This window comes from Entelurus aequoreus, linkage group LG21 (genome assembly GCF_033978785.1).
Source record: "Entelurus aequoreus isolate RoL-2023_Sb linkage group LG21, RoL_Eaeq_v1.1, whole genome shotgun sequence".
Lineage (NCBI taxonomy): Eukaryota > Metazoa > Chordata > Actinopteri > Syngnathiformes > Syngnathidae > Entelurus > Entelurus aequoreus.
Window position 1 is genome coordinate 21,320,548 of NC_084751.1, and position 18,844 is coordinate 21,339,391.

General features: G+C 37.9%; 1 protein-coding gene across 1 annotated transcript; it reads right to left on the reverse strand.

Moving 5' to 3' along the window:
- Positions 1 to 4,700: 4,700 nt before the first annotated feature.
- On the reverse strand, positions 4,701 to 16,642 carry ube2g1b (ubiquitin-conjugating enzyme E2G 1b (UBC7 homolog, yeast)). The gene is made up of 6 exons (XM_062031975.1): positions 16,436 to 16,642; positions 13,432 to 13,534; positions 13,240 to 13,337; positions 6,569 to 6,747; positions 5,173 to 5,289; positions 4,701 to 5,101 (listed from the first exon to the last, which is right to left on the reverse strand). Exons 1-5 carry the CDS (start codon positions 16,476 to 16,478, stop codon positions 5,203 to 5,205), a joined length of 510 nt encoding a protein of 169 aa, XP_061887959.1. The 5' UTR covers positions 16,479 to 16,642; the 3' UTR covers positions 4,701 to 5,101; positions 5,173 to 5,202.
- Positions 16,643 to 18,844: the final 2,202 nt, after the last annotated feature.

Consider the following 18,844-nt stretch of genomic DNA (forward strand, 5'->3'; position numbering starts at 1 on the left):
AACATTTTTTTTCTTTCCATGATGGCAGGTGAGGCCCCGCCTCCCCTGCCTCTACTGACTGCACTTCACTGATTACTTACCATGCAGCTATGAAGGGCAAAAATACAATGTCACTTCCTGGTAAAAAATGTAGGGGTGTGGCCTAAATCTAGACTCAGCTGCACCTCTAAAAGTAGTGACATAAACAATAGGGACATTAATTTTTGAGCAGTTTTTTAATTTAAAAAAATAAACCTACAATAAATCTATGTCTTTCAACCTGTTTAAACTTAATCAAATATATTTGAAATTACATCATTCAAACAAATCAAAAAAATGTTTTAAGTGTTATAAATTGAAATTTAGGGGTCACGATTGTGGACAGCTACTTCTCAATAGAAAATACTCTATAAAATATAAGTGTGTTCAATTTATCTTATCACTATCTCAATAAATGCCCTAGGTTTAAACTACCGTAATCATAATATAAAGTAAGGAAAAATGCATGTCTGAATACGTAAGTGTTTTATCAAACACTTTTTTTGGTTAAGGGACAGCATTTTGCTTTGAATTCGGTTGAATGACCCATATATAATATATATTTAAATGTATATTACATTATACAACAATATACATCATATATATATATATATATATATATATATATATATATATATATATATATATATATATATATATATATATATATATACACACATATATACCGTATTTTCCGGCGCACTGCAGATGAATGGTCTATTTTTGATCTTTTTTTCATATATAAGGTGCAAAAAAGGAGTCCAAATTTTTTTTTTCTAAATTGAAAACACTTCTTTGTGGTCTACATAACATGTAATGGTGGTTCTTTGGTCAAAATGTTGCATAGATTATGTTTTACAGATCATCTTCGAGCCGCTTTCTGACAGTCGCTTCGGGATGCGCCGTTTTGTGGGCGGTCTTATTTACGTGGCTCACCTTCGACAGCGTCTTCTCCCCGTCATCTTTGTTGTAGCGGTGTAGCGTCAAAAGATGGAGCTAACTGTTTTAATGACATTCAGACTTTACTTAAATCAATAACAGAGCAGCATCTCCTCATCCGGAAACAACAACACCGGAAATGTGTCACCTGAAAAAACTCTAATAATGGGTGAATAATGTAAACTCACTACACCGGTATGTTTTAGCGCTTTCATGGCGAGTTTACTGACAGATATAAGAACTTTACACAACTTTATATTAGAAATGGCAATAGCGGAGGATGAATGTCCCATAACAATATAGAGAAAAAGAAGCGTATGAACTACGGAGTCGGCACAGACTACAAAGGCGGATGCGCACAATTTTTCAGGAGTTATGCAGATCCCAAATACAGATCAGCAGGTACCAGAAGGTAAGAAAAGTTGCTTTTGCATTATATTGCCAAAAAACCCACCAGATGTCTTACCTTATACACACACCATAATAATACGTGTATGTTTAATGCGCCGACAATCCATCAAGTGGTGCGGCTTCATAGCTTACCAAAGTTGTACAAAAACATTTTGATAAGATTTTTGAGCGCCGTGTGTAATGTTCTATATTTTCAATGGAACATATAAAATGTTGGTGTTTACTTGGGACCCATCATAGTGCAGCCTACACTCTTATGTTTGACTGCCATCTACTGATCACACTTATCATTTCACCATGTACCAAATAAAATAGCTTTGTGGTGGGTAAGCAAAACCAAACGTATTCTTTACATTAGGCGCATCGTCGAGTTTTGAGAGAAAAAAAAAAAAAGATTTTAAGTGCGCCTTATAGTCCCAAAAATACGGTAGATGGCGTGGCATGATGGGTAGAACGGCTGTGCCAGCAACTTGAGGGTTCCAGGTTCGATGCCCATTTCTGGCCAACCAAGTCACTGCCGTTGTGTCCATGGGCAAGACACTTCACCCTTGCTCTCAGTGCTGCTCACTGATAGGTGGTGGTCGGAGGGGGCCGTAGTCTACCCCAGGCCAGCTATGGCTACAAATGTAGCTTACCACCACCTAAGTGTAAATGAATGATGGGTTCTCACTTCTCAGTGAGCGATTTGAGTATCTAATCAATAGAAAAGCGGTATATAAATCTAATCCATTATTATTATTATTATTGTTAGTACACCCTTAGCGATCGGCCAGTAGCTCGCGATCAACCTAATAGGCACCCCTGGTCTAGAGTCCTGTTAGGCTCCTGTTTATTTACCTGCATTGGTGCAGATTTGGGCGTATTTTAAAAGGTTTACAGCCAAATGTGTAAGTAATCATTCTTCAAAATGGGATGGAGTGGGTTCATACACTGAAGAAAAATATTTTTTGAAAGATTTAAACCTTTTATCATTACCAAAATGTTACTGCTTGCTACGACTTCACTTCATTTGACACTCACTTGGATTTAAATAAGAAAAGATTGGAGACACATAATTTCTTTACATCTGGAGGGGTCGACAAATTAAGTGAAAGACAATGTTGGACTTATTCCTGCATCGGTAAGTAACGAATTTGATTAACATAACGAGTGCCGTGCTGCAGTGATTATAACGTAACATGAAAAAGCATACGTTTGTTTGCAGTTGATTTCCTGCTGCGAATATTAGTCTGTCATCGACAATTCATGTCTGCAGTTTTTTTTAATGGTGTGAAGTTCCTATTTTGTCTCATTATTTAGCTATTAATGTCCATGTTGTTCAGCAATGTTTGCTAGCGATATCAAGATTCAGTTTATGCTGTTGAGCCTACGAGAGATTTATTCATCTAGTTTATTAATATTAAGGATATTTTCTTGATGCTCACAAATAGCACCAGTAATGTGGTCATCTGTGTCGAATAAGCACTTATCTTTCCTGCACAACAACAACTAATTACTTTTAGTTTCTGTTATGAAAATCGACAATGAAAATATGGTGGATTGGACAATCACAGTATTCATCAAGTACTTAATATGATGTTAGTTTATTAGCACAAGTAGGTTAGGCATAGCAACCACAGAAGAACACAAACTAATGCGATCTCTTGTTTTTTCTTCATGTTTAGTTCTGCTCTCAAACACTACAAATGTAGTAAAGAATAAACTCTATTGTATCACAGAAAGTTTCTCAAATAAAATGTTAAAACAAAAATTTTACAAAGTGATTGCTGCAGACACAAGCATGGTCAGATTGTATTCCACAAGATGATGAAAGTGATATTTTTAAAAGCCATTTTCTTCGACGCACTTTAATTTTTCCCTGATTTTAATACCTTTGTGAACCACTTCTTTCGGGACTCTATGACTACCTTTACACTGCAGGCCAAAGTGGCCCGAATCGGATTTCTTGGAAATCTGACTTTTTTTCCAGCTGACCATTTTACACTCCAAGTAAAATGAGATTTTTATCAGACTCCGGTGAAAACGCCAACAGGCCCCAATGTGGCACTTGCATGCGCACTTGGATAAAGTGAAAGCAAAGCAAGTTGACCGGGAGGAAGTCTCTACTTCTACAAAATAAAATAAAAGTCACAACACCTTGCAAATGAGTGTTTTTACATGAAAGTAAATTCAAGTATTATAATGTATGAATGGATGTATATAGTGTAATATATTTGAGAGGGTTCTAATCTTTTAATGGCTGTTAAGTAGAGGAGACACGGGCATCAGCGTGGATCTATGGAAGCTTTATTTTTCAACTCAAATGTAAGCCAATGCGCCAGATCATCAATTACGGTCCTTCGACAATCGCTATGTCTTCAAAATGAAAATATATGATTAAATAGACTTTGCTCACCAAAACTGGATGTTGTGACGAAATAGCTTGCCCAAAGCTGACGAAAAAGTCACATTCGGGTCGCATTGCGTTTAGACTGAAGTCACATTTGAAAAGATCAGATTCCAATTGGACTCAGGACTACCTCCTGACGTGGCCTAATTCTGATGCCAAAAGATCAAATTTGAAGCACTTTGGAGCGTTTAGACTGGCAAAAAAAAATCAGATCTGTCACTTAAGGGCAACAAAAATCAGATTTGGTGTGCAGTGTAAACGGAGCCGATAAAGGACCTTTCCTATCTCTATTTGAACGACTGGAACACCCAAGAACAAAACAGCAATACGGCATTTTTGGCTCAAACATTACACTCACGCTCACTTGTTTTAATGCTACGCTCAAACTGGTTGACCATCATGTTAATTAAGCCGCCAAGAAGAAAAATGGATGTGACGTCATATGCAACCCAGCAATTACACCCGTTGACAAGCGGATGTAGATGGATGGATGCAGTTGATGCACGCGTTTGAGCGCCACTTAGGGATTGACTGTAAGACATGCACACACGACTCCATCTCTAGAGTCTACATATAGATCAATTAACCCTTAGGGGACAAATAATGACATAATAATGGTATTTTCAGTAAATGTTTGCTGTATTTGTGACCATGTTTTGTTGTGTTAACCTTTTTCAGATATATATATATGTATACATTTGCAAAACATGCATTGTTTTACTAATTTAAACCTGTGAAATTATCTGATCAAAAGTTCTTCAAAAGGGTAAAAAAATCCATGTTTAAAATTTTTGTTTAAGACTGAAGTTTGAGATATTTGAGCATAAAAAGTAAATAAAAATAATCAAATGTTTTTACGGCATTCAAAAACTTTGTTTGACTTTGAAGATAATCCCCAGAGGGTTAATAGAGCCGACGCAATAAAAACAAGTTAAAGGCAAAATATTGAGCCATCATTTGTTTTATTCTTCATTTTAACAATTGCCTTGTAGATGCATCTTCCCCGCATGAATGTTTGCATTTAGTTTATTCTGGTACACCCTATTGTCATACCATCCCCAAAACAAGTTATGTTATTTGTTTGTGTTTATTGAGGCACTGTAGGCTGTATGGCTCAGTGTGGCAGAATTAAAACCTAAAAAAAACAAAAAACATCTTAACTGGTTCTCGTTTCAAAAATAAATAGGTTTATATAAAGAAAACAAAAGGCTAGAAAAAGGAGAGGGATGATATTCTTATGAATGTACTGTACAGAAAATTACGAAATCTGGAAACATGTTTTATGAATGGGTCAGTAGTGGACTGTTCTACCTTAATGGCTAAGCTAGTTGTTCAATCCCCGAGCTGAAAAAGAGAAACGTCATGAAACAACAATTTAAAGTACACAAGTAATGGTGTGTGCTTGTGTCACTCACATTGCTGGTGGCTTGGATGAAACAAAAAAATCAGTCAAAAGCCATCTCTTGACTTTTACGCACACAACGTGCAACCTTTTTCTTAAAAACGCCCCTAGGATCGTCACGCCATTCTTTCTGCAATGTAAAACAGTTAGTACCCTTGTCATTTCATTTGGGGGGTAAAAACGAATTACCGTATTTTCCGGACTATAAGTCGCTACTTTTTCCAACGCTTTGAATACTGCGGCTTATAAAACGGTGCGGCTAATTTATGCATTTTTCTTCACTAACAATCATAATGTTTTGTATTCAACAAACAGTTTCCATATAACACAGACAGAGACACTGAAAAGGTTGTTTGTGCTTTGGCGTCATCTTTTGGACGAGTTCGCTCACTGCAGGCGCTGCGGGTTGAAAATGTGCTTCCTGTTTCGTGCCTTGAACCCAAAGTACAATGCTGTAGAGTGCAACCAATTTACTCATATTTGAGACTAAAAATAAATTGTGCGACTAGCAAAAATAAAACAGTAGCATTCATGCGAATATGGACTTCAACCCTTTCATTCTCATTTTGCTCTAAAAATAAATTCATAGAAAGTGGATCAAGTGATGTGATGTCAGTTATGTTACTTGACTGATACCATATATGGATTAGTACACGGCATGGCCTTGTATGACTTGACTATAAAAAGCTGTGGGACAGAGCTGTTTGAGGTTTGCATTAGGTGTGTTACTGGGTTTTTTTGTATTATTGTATTTTATATTATTTGCGCACGCACACACGCACACAGAGACGGAGAGAGACAGAGAGAGAATAATCTACACTGTAAAACAAAAATAGGTGTGGGACAGGTTAAAAAAGACCCTAAGTCTTGTAAAGACACCTCCCCCAAAATGTCACAATTTACACACCGGCAAAAAAAATTAAATGGACAAGTCACATGCAATACATACTACATACAGAAAACATCCTTATCATAATTCACTTCAGACCAACCTGGTATTCAAATGTTTTTTAAAACAAATGTAGTTGTATATTGAAGAGCGGGTGGCAGTTTATTCCAAAGAGAGGGTCCTCTGTGTTTTAGTGAATATTACTTAGTTGACGTTCTACATAAAATGCTAGGTAAAAGTCGTGACAGTGTCTTGTTAAGTATGTATATCGGAAAAATAGACATACTTGTACATAAAATGCATATACAATGTTTACATTAAATATTGTCAAAATACTCTCTTTTTTAAAAAAGAGGAGCAGATGAAGACAGTCATTCTCCAAAAAATATTTTAAATTAATACAATTTTATAAAGGTATGAATGACAAATAGCACCCAGAATACTATTTGTTCAGTGTGGCTTAAATACCAGTTCGCTCTATAGCCCAGAAAATAAGGTAAATGTGTCGAGACAAACTCACCGCTGCGTCAACGTTGGCTGGAGAGTCCCCGTTAGGATCCGCCAACATGGAGATTACGCTGATCATTATAGTCTCCACAGTATGGATTGGCAGCCAGCGCTCCTCTGGCTTCTCATAGCCGTACTTGTCCTCTCCGGGTTCATGCAGTATGGATATGCATACATCACCGTTCTTCGCAACTAGCCCAAAAACCAACAGACAAAATATTACTGGCATGCATCCATAATCAAAGCACAACATGTAAGTAAATGCCATTGTATTGTGTGCTTTTTTGTGACAGCACTTTAGGGTAAATGTAATGGTTAGAAGGAAAGTGTGGTGAGAACCAGAGAACCAAAAATGGAACTTACGGACACATCTCTGTGCAACATGGCTACAATAAGACTACTGTAGTGGTTTATGCTGCTGTGTAGTCACTAAACCAGGGGTGGGCAATTCATTTTTACCGGGGGCCGCATGAGCAACCCGAGCACTGCTGGAGGGCCACACCGACAATATTTCAATTAAATTTTGCTCAAATTATTTTTGATATACCGTAAGATAGATAATAATAATATTTTCATTCAACCTAACTTATCTTTATACAAAAGCAGATGGCTTTTGATGGTTTTATTTTTAGCACTTTCTTACACAACACTTCCTGATGTATATTACAATACAAAAATTTCAATTTCTGTCACTTCATCCTGCATCCTCTTTGTTGTGAACGTAGCACGCCTGTAAGGTGATTGGCGAAGAAGGAAGAAGCGTTGCTGTTGCGGAAATGAGGAGTGAGCATTGGTTTTCCTTTTGGAAAGAACGAGATAAGTTGAGCTGTGTTAGTATAGGTTGCTCAATAAAAGTTTAAAAAGAGCGTCAGACTTGGTGTGCACTTCTTCTAGACGCTACAATTGATGTCACAAGTGGGATGAAATGCCTCCCAGTTCGCCTTGCCATCAAACCTGGGAGTCTTCATTGAGGGCGGAATTCCCCCCGTGGCAAGCAGCGTGGCTGCACCTGTAAACGCTCTCTCTCTCTCTCTCTTTGCAGCGAGCTCCTCACGTGGCACGTACCTCCCGATGACGTAGCACACAAACAGTGCAGTATGCGCAAAGTTTTACTTCGGACACCAATTGTAGGGTCCAGAAAAAGTGCACACGAAGTCTGACGCTCTTTTTAAACTTTTATTGAGCAAGCTATACTAACACAGCTCAACATATCTCGTTCCTTCCACACGCACGTCTCCTCACTTCTCATTTACGCAACTCAAGAAGACAACATCTACTTCAGCAGGTCGTTACACTATATTCTTTAAAGACAGCAACGTGTGTACCACAAATAAGCACACGGCTTTGCCTTTACTTGGCAGTCCATGTCTTTTTTAAAACACGCCATTCGTCATCAACTTTTCTCTTTTTAGCGTCTCGGGGATAACCGGGCATCACTTGTCGCTGTGCGCCTTCCCTCACGGGACATACGCACATATAACACTTTTCAAAATAAAAGCAGCACAGTTGTATTGCACGCATGACAAAGATGTTTTTTTTAAATTTATTTTGTGTTTGTGATTGCCGCTGCGCGCACGAGCATACGTCCGCACGGAAGTAATACAAAGAACGCTTTTCAAAACAAAAGCAGCACCGTTGTATTGCACACTCGAAATAGATACTTTTTAAAATGTATTTTGTAATTTATAATTGGCCTCACGCGGGCCGGACAGGGACGTACAAAGGGCCGGATGCGGCCCGCAGAATGCCCAGGTCTGCACTAAACCGCCGAAGCCACCGTTGATCTTTTTATAGCTCTTTAGGTTGAGCACGTGATGTGCAATTCTTTGCCAAAACATTAGGAGCTTGGTTTTCCAGAGTGTAAACTCTGTAAGCACCCACTGCACATTTGACTATGTCTAGATGTATTTAAACTTGTTAGCTTACCTTTGTCGTGAGCGAACAACGGCAATGAAAGAGCAACAGTGTTATTGGAACTGGAAATAAATCACTGTGTTCTAGGGATGTCAAAAGTATTGATACTTTGATACCAACACACAAAAAGTACCATCTTTTCTTTCAGTATTGTCGTAGCGAAGACTGTAGAACACATCAATTCTTGGCATGTGAGCACTGAGTCTGCTCTAAAAAAAGAACGCTTCCATAAGTGCTAAGAAGACAGCATAGAGACAAGACACTCTTCTGTCTTTTGGCAACACTTTGTCTTCCTGGTTAAACACGTAAACCAGTAGTGTTCAAAATGTGGCCTGATGGCCATTTGCGGAATACAGCTCTTTTATGGACCTGTGGTATGTTGTAGAAATACTATCAACAAAAAAAAAACAGGTAAAATAAAGCAAAAAGCCATAACATAATAAAAAAAAAAACAAAGTGCTGATACTAATAAGAAATAAAAAAACGAGTTGATTTAAATATATTTCTTAGCCTATTTCATTACAAATGACATGACAACATCACACTACCACCATATTAAGAACAATATATATTTTGTATTAAATATTTAAGGCTCCACGCAACTGATGTTTGTTAAGCATGTAAAATAGTTGAATATTGTTATTTATGAGCAAATTTATAAGCACACTATTCTATTTATATACCGGGAGGTTTTAGACAATTGCTCAGGGTCTCTGCCGGTTTCAACAAGTCAAAATTAAGACTTTTTTAAGACCATAATAATACAATTTAAAACCCATTTCACATTGATACTGGCAAAAAAGTTCTAAAGACATGAAGGAAAATCGGAGGCTCGGAATTACTTGCCAAATATATGGCTTTCTTCAAAGCTCTTTCACATTGCAACTGGAGTTGCAGCAGACTGGGTCATTCTGGACCTCAATACTCCAGATCTTGATGTGAAACAATACTGGCTGATTGAAAGCCTTTGCTGTGGGCATTTTATGACCGCTTCATGTTTTTATGTTTTGCAATGGGATTTCAATGCCTTGATGCCCAATGTTCCAAGTTTTAAAGTTTTCTTGCAGAAAGTGCAGTGTGCTTTATACATGTTTCTGGCTCGTTACACTTACCCATCATCTTATGCAAGTAATTTGGCTTTGCTGTCTGGGCTTTCAATAAGTTTTCTACGCTGCTATGCTAAGCTGTAACAACACACCGCTGCGTGCGCATAGCGGACTAGCAGGTGGTGCTCGATAAACTCTGCAGGCCAAATAGCCTACTGTGGTTCAGTTTTGTAGTTACGTTATAGCGTCCTCAATAATCTAAACATTTAAAAGCAAGACTGAAGTTAATGCATGTTTTAAATAAAATAAATATATACATATTAAATATATTTTTAAGACCTTTCAAAATCATATTTAAAACCTTTTATGAGATTTTAAGAGAATTTTAGACATTCAAATTTTTGGATTTAAAACTTTATAAGATCCCGCGAATACCCTGGTTGCAGTTGTTTTGTTTTTTTAATGTATTGCTGGGTTGCATATTCTTTGTGGCTTAATTCACATGATAGTTAAGCATCTTAAACATAGCATTAAAACAAGTGAAAGTGAGTGTAGAGTTTGAGCAGAAAATGTCTTATTGCTGTTCTTGGATGTTCCAGTTGTTCAAATAGAGATAGGAAAGAGCTTTCATAGAGTCCCGAAAGAAGTGGTTCATAAACTCTATTAGTAGTTTTTCGGAGCAGAACTAAACATAAAAAAAGGACAAGAGATCGCATTAGTTTGTGTTCTTTTGTGGTTGCCTAAATATAACTACGAATACCTGGTTGTGCAAAAGAACTGGCGTCATGTTAAGTCCTACTGATAAATATTATGATTGTTGGTCCAATACATCATATTTTTTTGTTGATTTTCATAACAGAAACTAAAAGCAATTAGTTGTTGTGCAGGAAAGACAAGTGTTTATTTGACACAAATAAACTTAGACTAACTTTAATGATCCACAAGGGAAACATTATTGGTGGTATTCGTTAGCATCAAGAAAATACCCTTAATAATATTGATAAACTAGATGAATAAATATCTGGTAGGCTCAACAACATATACTGAATCTTGATATCGCTAGCAAACATTGCTGAACAACAGATACATTTACAGTTAAATAATGAGACCAAATATGAACTTCACACCATAAAGACAACTGCAGACATGAATTGTAGATGACAGACTAATAGTTGTAGCAGGAAATAAACTGCAAACAAACGTGTCCCTTTTCTCATTAACGTCACATCCACAGCAACACAGCACTTGTTAATTAGTAACATTATCTTTCGCGGATTATTTAATAATTTGTGGACCCCTCCAGAATTAAAGAAATGTGCCTCCAATCTTTTTTCTCTAAATCCGCCTAAGTGTCAAATGAAGTAAGGACGCAGAGAGCAGTAACTTTCAAAAAAAATTTTTCTTAAAAAATTATTTTTCTTTCCACTCCATCCCATTTGAAATATTTTTTTCATTATCGTTTATGTATTTACCTCTAAACCTTGTAAACTACACCCAAATCTGCACTGATACAGGTAAATAAACAGTAGCCAAATGGGACTGTAAACCATCTCCTGAAATCCAGAAGTACCTCAAGGTCACGTGATTGCAACTAGGGCTGCAACTAACAACTAATTTGATAATCTATTAATCTGTCGATTAATCTATTAATAATCGGATAAAAGAGACAAACTACATTTCTATCCTTTCCAGTATTTTATTGAAAAAAACCCCAGCATACTGGGACCATACTGATTTTGATTATTGTTTCTCAGCTGTTTGTAAATGTTCCATCCATCCATCTTCAACCGCTTATCCGGAATCGGGTCACGGGGACAACAGCTCCAGCAAAGACCACCAGACTTCCCTCTCCAGAGCAACATTAGCGACTTCCTCCTGGGGAATCCCGAAGCGTTCCCAGGCCAGAGAGGAGATGTAATCCCCCCATCTGGTCCTTGGCCTGCCGCGGGGCCTCCTCCCAGTGGGACGTGCAATGAGGACCTCCCTGGGGAGACGCTCGTGAGGCATCCGCACGAGATGCCCGAACCACCTAAGCTGGCTCCTTTCCAAGCGAAGGAGCAGCGGCTCTACTCCGAGTCTATCTCGGGTGACTGAACTTCTCACCCTATCTCTAAGGGAGATGCCAGCCACCCTTCTGAGGAAACTCATTTCGGCCGCTTGTATCCGCGATCTTATTCTTTCGGTCATGACCCACACTTCATGACCATAGGTGAGAGTAGGAATGTAGATAGCTCGGTAGACCGAGAGCTTTGCCTTCTGGCTCAGCTCTCGTTTCGTCACAACAGTGCGGCAGAGAGACTGCAACACTGCCCCAGCTGCTCCGATTCTCCGGCTGATTTCCTTCTCCAACATTCCCTCACGCGTGAACAAGACCCCAAGATACTTAAACTCCTCCACCTGGGACAGAGTCTCGTCCCCTACCTGGACTGTACAATCCATCGGTTTCCTGCTGAGAACCATGGCCTCAGATTTGGAGATGCTGATCCTCATTCTGTTTGTAAATGTTGCGGTTTATAAATTAAAAAAAAAAAAAGTAGCCTCTGCGCATAGCATAGATCCAACGAACCGATGACTAAATTAATCGTCAACTATTTTTATAATCAATTTTAATCGATTAGTTGTTGCAGCCCTAATTGCAACCCTGCAATAGTTAACTCTTGGCAGTTGCTACTAAAATGTTTAATTATGTGCGAAAACAAATTGAAGCACAGTGATCTATCTTAAATACTTGACACTTTGAAAGGGTTTTCAGTAAAGTAGTACCGGTAATTGTTTTCAATATTTTTATTTTCTCTAAATTATGTTTTTGTTAGTATTTACAAACTCAGGGAAAAATTCCCGTGACACACGAGGACTTTAAGGGCAAAAACAATATGATTTCAATAAATAGTAGATGGCTGGTTTTGCTTTTGTTTATTTTGTTTTGCTCAAACAATTATATGTAATAAAAGAGAATAAAGAACTAGTTTTAACATTGTGTTGATATTGTTAAACTGTCAATTGCACTCCATCCATCCATTTTCTACCGCTTGTCCTTTTTTGGGGTCGCGGGGGGTGCTGGAGCCTATCTCAGCTGTATTCGGGCGGAAGGCGGGGTACACCCTGGACGAGTCGCCACCTCATCGCAGGGCCAACACACATAGACAGACAACATTCACACTCACATTCACACACTAGGGCCAATTTAGTGTTGCCCCAGGTGCATGTCTTTGGAGGTGGGAGGAAGCCGGAGTACCCGGAGGGAACCCACGCAGTCACGGGGAGAACATTCAAACTCCACACAGAAAGATCCCGAGCCCGGGATTGAACTCAGTACTACTCAGGACCTTCGTATTGTGAGGCGCATGCACTAACCCCTGTTCCACCGTGCTGCCCACCAATTGCACTCACCATAAATAAATTGAACCTTTTACAGTTAATACATATGCTCGGAAACGGCGGCATAAAACCCTGATTGGAACATCCCTAGTTAAAATAATAAAATCACAATTCCTCCCTTTCCACTTACTCAAATATCCGGTGTTAAACAAGAGCGCATAGTTTCAGACAGTTGCATTGAACCGAGTTAACTTATTTTTAAACTTTTATGGCGGTTCATAATGTTACTGTTACTCTGAAAAATAACCTATACGGAGATTTATGATGCAACATCAACCTTAGGTTCTACTGTAGTTGGTACACAGCTAACAAATGTGGACGAAAAACAACCTTCACAAATACAAACCGTTTGGATGCCAGATTTCCGTGATGAACTTCATTTTTGGAGGCCTTAAAGGATAATCCCGGGGAAAGGCTAAAGTGGCTTTGAAGAACCCTCCTTCACTACAAAGAGCAAATATATGAGAAGTTATCAAATGAGTAAATCAAACTTTTTTTTTCCACTGTGACTGACAATGGCTGAGCATAGTTCACTTACAACAGTGTGTCTTGGGGTCCAATGACGACCACTTCCCACTGAAAGATGTCATTATCATCCACAAGGCCCGCAGAGAAGCCTTCCACTGGGTTCTTGTTCAACTCTGAAATGTAACATTTATATTGTTTAGAAAATACACATCTAAGTAAATTATGTGGACCACACAGTAATTTAAAGGCCTACTGAAATGAATTTTTTTTATTTAAACGGGGATAGCAGATCCATTCTATCTGTCATACTTGATCATTTCGCGATGTTGCCATATTTTTGCTGAAAGGATTTAGTATAGAACAACGACGATAAAGTTCGCAACTTTTGGTCGCTGATAAAACAAAGCCTTGCCTATACCGGAAGTAGCGTGACGTCACAGGAGGTAGGATTCCTCACAATTCCCCGTTGTTTACAATGGAGCGAGAGAGATTTGGACCGACAAAGCGACGATTACCCCATTAATTTGAGCGAGGATGAAAGATTCGTGGATGAGGAACGTTAGAGTGAAGAACTAGAGAGGCAGTGCAGGGTGTATCTTTTTTCGCTCTGACCGTAACTTAGGTACAAGGTCTCATTGGATTCCACACACTCTCCTTTTTCTATTGTGGATCACGGATTTGCATTTTAAACCACCTCGGATACTATATCCTCTTGAAAATGAGAGTCGAGAACGTGAAATGGACATTCACAGTGACTTTTATCTCCACGACAATACCTCAGCGACGCTCTTTAGCTACTGAGCTAACGTGATAGCATCTGGCTCCAATGCAGATAGAAACAAAATAAATAAATCCCTGACTGGAAGGATAGACAGAAGATCAACAATACTATTAAACCATGGACATGTAACTACACGGTTAATAATTCTCAGCCTGGCAAAGCTTAACAATGCTGTTGCTAACGACGCTGAAGCTAACTTAGCAACCGGACCTCACAGAGCTATGATAAAAACATTAGCCCTCCACCTACGCCAGCCAGCTGTCATCAACACCCGTGCTCACCTGCGTTCCAGCGATCGACGGCGCGACGAAGGACTTCACCCGATCACAGATGCGGTTGGCGGCTAGCATCGGCTAGCGCGTCTGCTATCCAAGTAAGTACTCCTTGTTGTGTTGCTACAGCCAGCCGCTAATACACTGATCCCACCTACAACTTTCTTCTTTGCAATCTCCATTGTTCATTAAACAAGTTGCAAAAGATTCACCAACACAGATGTCCAGAATACTGTGGAATTGTTCGATGAAAACAGAGCAGTTTGTATGGTGACATTGGGTACGAATACTTCCGTTGCCGTCGTGACGTCACGCGCATACGTCATCATACATAGACGTTTCCAACCGGAAGTTTAGCGGGAAATTTAAAATTGCACTTTATAAGTTAACCGGGCCGTATTGGCATGTGTTGCAATGTTAAGATTTCATCATTGATATTTAAACTATCAGACTGCGTGGTCGGTAGTAGTGGGTTTCAGTAGGCCTTTAATACCTATTTATATGACGTGAATTGATATTCATTTATTGCTGTTTTGTTAAAGATTGAAAAAAGGAAGTGAACAACTGTGTTAGAATGTTTTCTAGACAGAAAAGGGAGTAGGATTAAATAAGATCTGCTTCTTCCTATTCCTTTTCGGACATGTTGGGGTGAGATAAATTATTGTTCAACTCTGAAATGTAACAATTATATTGTTTGGAAAATACACATATATCACATATTCAGTAAATTATGTGGACTTCCGCCCGAATGCAGCTGAGATAGACTCCAGCAACCCCTGCGACCCCGAAAGGGACAAGCGGTAGAAAATGGATGGATGGACACAGTCATTTAAAACACTAATTATATTAAGGGAATTAATATTAATTTATTGCTGTTTTGTTAAAGATTGAAAAAGGAAGTGAACAACTGTGTTAGATTTTTTTTCTAGACACAAAAGGGAGTAGGATTAAATAAGATCTGCTTCTTCCTACTCCTTTTCGGACATGTTGGGGTGAGATAAATTCTTGTTCAACTCTGAAACGTAACAATTATATTGTTTAGAAAATACACATATATCACATATTCAGTAAATTATGTGGACTTCTGCCCGAATGCAGCTGAGATAGGCTCCAGCACCCCCCGCGACCCCGAAAGGGACAAGCGGTAGAAAATGGATGGATGGACACAGTAATTTAAATACCTAATTATATGAAGTCAATTGATATTCAGTTATTGCTGTTTAGTTAAAGATTAAAAAATGAAGTGTGTTAGAATTTTTTCTAGACAGAAAAGTGAGTAGAATTAAATAAGATATTCTTCCTACTCCTTGTCGGACATGTTGGGGTGAGATAAATTCTTGTTCAACTCTGAAATGTAACAATTATATTGTTTGGAAAATACACATATATCACATATTCAGTAAATTATGTGGACTTCTGCCCGAATGCAGCTGAGATAGGCTCCAGCACCCCCTGCGACCCCGAAAGGGACAAGCGGTAGAAAATGGATGGATGGACACAGTAATTTAAATACCTAATTATATGAAGTGAATTGATATTCATTTATTGCTGTTTTGTTAGAGATTGAAAAAAGGAAGTGAACAACTGTGTTAGAATTTTTTCTAGACAGAAAAGGGAGGAGGAATAAATAAGATCTGCTTCTTCCTACTCCTTTTCGGTCATGCTGGGGTGTGGAATTGTAAACATATGATGTAAACAATGTAACTGTACAAATGTTTGAAAAACATCACAATGTTATTTTATTTTCATTACTTGTTTGTTGTTGTTTTTTTACAACATGTCCGAAATAAACAACACAATAAAATGGCTTCAAAATGCATTGCTTAAATTCATGCCATGTACACAACACTGCTAAATACACGCGACGACAGCATTAAGTAACCACTTTGAGTGACTGCAGTACTTTGTCTATCTTATTTGTTTATCACTAGTAAAAAATATTGAATTTAAACTATTTCAGCATAAAAGTGTCCTGGCTAAATGGGTCACTCTTGTTGTAGTAGCACACTTAGCTTACTTACCTGCTAATTGTTTACGTAGCAACAACGCGGACTGTTCCGTCATTTTCGTTTTAAAAAATACCACCTTTCCGACCCTACTAATTCAACTAAATGTATCTTAATCGCTGTCAGACCTCAGAGTCTGATAAATAAAACATTTGTCAACAAAAGCAGGGAACAACGTCCACGTTTCTCCGTTCTCTTATGACGCCGACGACACGAGTTTAAAAAAACTCACAGGAAGCTAATGGTATTGGAAATAGCCCTCATTTTAATCTTGCAGGCAAAACGTGACGCCTGTTTCTTTTCCAAATAAAATAAAAAACACCAGTCGGGTAGTTATGTAATATAATTATTGTTATAAAGTATTGCTATGGTTTGAAAAGCCTAAAATTCACGACAATGAAGACGTATACAACACCCTGTAAGACAAAACGGGGGTCATAATACAACCATGTTACTATGTCGCTACACTTGCCTTGTATGGCAAAAGTGAGTCAAAAGCATAATTGAGTAAGTTACATGTATTGGGTGTAATGCAATAAATGCATTTTTAAAGTAATTGTTTTGCATATAAGCTGTGCCATTACTCAGCAAATCCATTCTATTAAACAAAATTACTAATTATGACGAGACATTTTAATTTTGTTTAATATTTAAGTACGGTAAATTTATATCTGGTCCCTATCTAATGTGGTCTACCTGGTGAACAAGGGTTGAATGAACCTGTTTTCATTTTTACAAATTTTCAGAAATTACAAACTGTATTTTTATGAATATTCTACTTTATATGGGATAATCAATTCTGTATGTGAAAACTTGTTTTGGTTGTTTTGAATCTGCACCTGAACTAATGTGGTCTGCATGTAAAAATGAGATGGGTTAAATGTGAATGAATTGCATTTTCATAAACAGAAAAAAAGTTTCAGAAATCACAGACTATGTTTTTCTGAATATTCCGGGTTTTTTGGGATAATCTAATCCATATTTGAGAACTTTTAGTACAGTTGTTTTGCATCTGGACCTGAACAATGTGGTATGCCATCCATCCATCCATTATCTACCGCTTATTCCCTTCAGGTTCGCGGGGGGTGCTGGAGCCTATCTCAGCAACAATCGGACGGAAGGCGGGGTACACCCTGGACAAGTCGCCCCCTCATCGCAGGGCCAACACAGATAGACAGACAACATTCACACTCACATTCACAATGTGGTATGCATCAGTGTTTATTAACCATAGGGAGCGCCCCCTAGAGGGCTGCCAAAAAATATCTGTTTCTCAGGCAGCGGTACTTAGTTGTAATACACTTTCCCACCACTTGTGGCAGTAGTGGTCATCTCAAACAGAAGAAGTCTAGAGCTAAAGTCAGAAAAGTTTCTTGATTTCAGTGGTGAAGCTGTATTTTTATTTCCACTTTAATTTTATTTCCAATTTAGTTAAGATTCTAACCATTGGAATCATTTCTATAGTTTGAAAATATCCAGCAGACCGCATTGAAATGTTAAATATGTTGTATTATGCCAAGGTATGGCCAGTTAACTGATTGTTTATGCTGTTTTGTAAGACGCGTGTCACGTGAATTCAAACTTGACACCTCATTGGCTGGTTCTGAGACAGGATCGATTGCTTTAGTCTTAATTTACTAGAAGTAAGTCTTGCTTTTTGAAACAGAACATTTTTTTGACACTGAATTTTTCAGCAGTGATTTTTTTTTTTACACTGAATTTATGCACTGCTTTTTTTTACACTGACTTTTTATACATTGAATTATTTCATACTGAATTTGTATACTGAATTTTTAATCATTGACATTTTTTAAAAAACAGGTTTTTTATACACTGAAATGTTTTACACTGAATTTTAAAACACTGATTTTTTTCAATGAAATTGTCAGCATAATTTGATGTAAAAAAAATTCAGTTCACAAAATTCAAACGTAAAAAATTCAGTTACATAATAAAGTCAGTGTCAAAAGAAAGCTTTTGTATAGAGACACAAATTCACCTTCATATTCGTTCATAGTGTTTCTACTCGTATGGATTCTTCATTCATAAGTTTTACAATATAACTAATACAATATACCTTTTACAATACAACTAATACTATTCATATTTACTTAACCCTCGATCCCATGTGCGATGTCTGTCATAGTGTTTTCATGCATATTTGTACGTGCTATCGTAATGTAATGAAGTCAGTGTCGTTAGCATTTGCTAATATGCTATCACGCAGTGATGGGCAAGCTACTTGGAAAATGTAGTAAGCTACGCTACAAGTTACTCTTGTTAAAATGTAGCCAAGCTACAGGGGAAGCTATCCCCGGAGAATTGTAGCAAGCTACACTACAAGCTACGCGGCAAAAGTAGCTTGCTACATCAAAGCTACATTTAATGCATTTATATATATATGGGCCCACATGTATAATACCA

Excerpts from the sequence above, each read along its gene's own strand:
- ube2g1b (XM_062031975.1), bottom strand. The coding sequence starts at position 16,478 with ATGACGGAACAGTCCGCGTTGTTGCTACGTAAACAATTAGCAG. Across the intron at positions 13,338-13,431 it reads GGACCCCAAGACACACTGTT|TGAAGGAGGGTTCTTCAAAG; the intron begins GTAAGTGAACTA and ends TGCTCTTTGTAG. Across the intron at positions 6,748-13,239 it reads GGAAATCTGGCATCCAAACG|TTGCGAAGAACGGTGATGTA; the intron begins GTTTGTATTTGT and ends TTTTTGGGCTAG.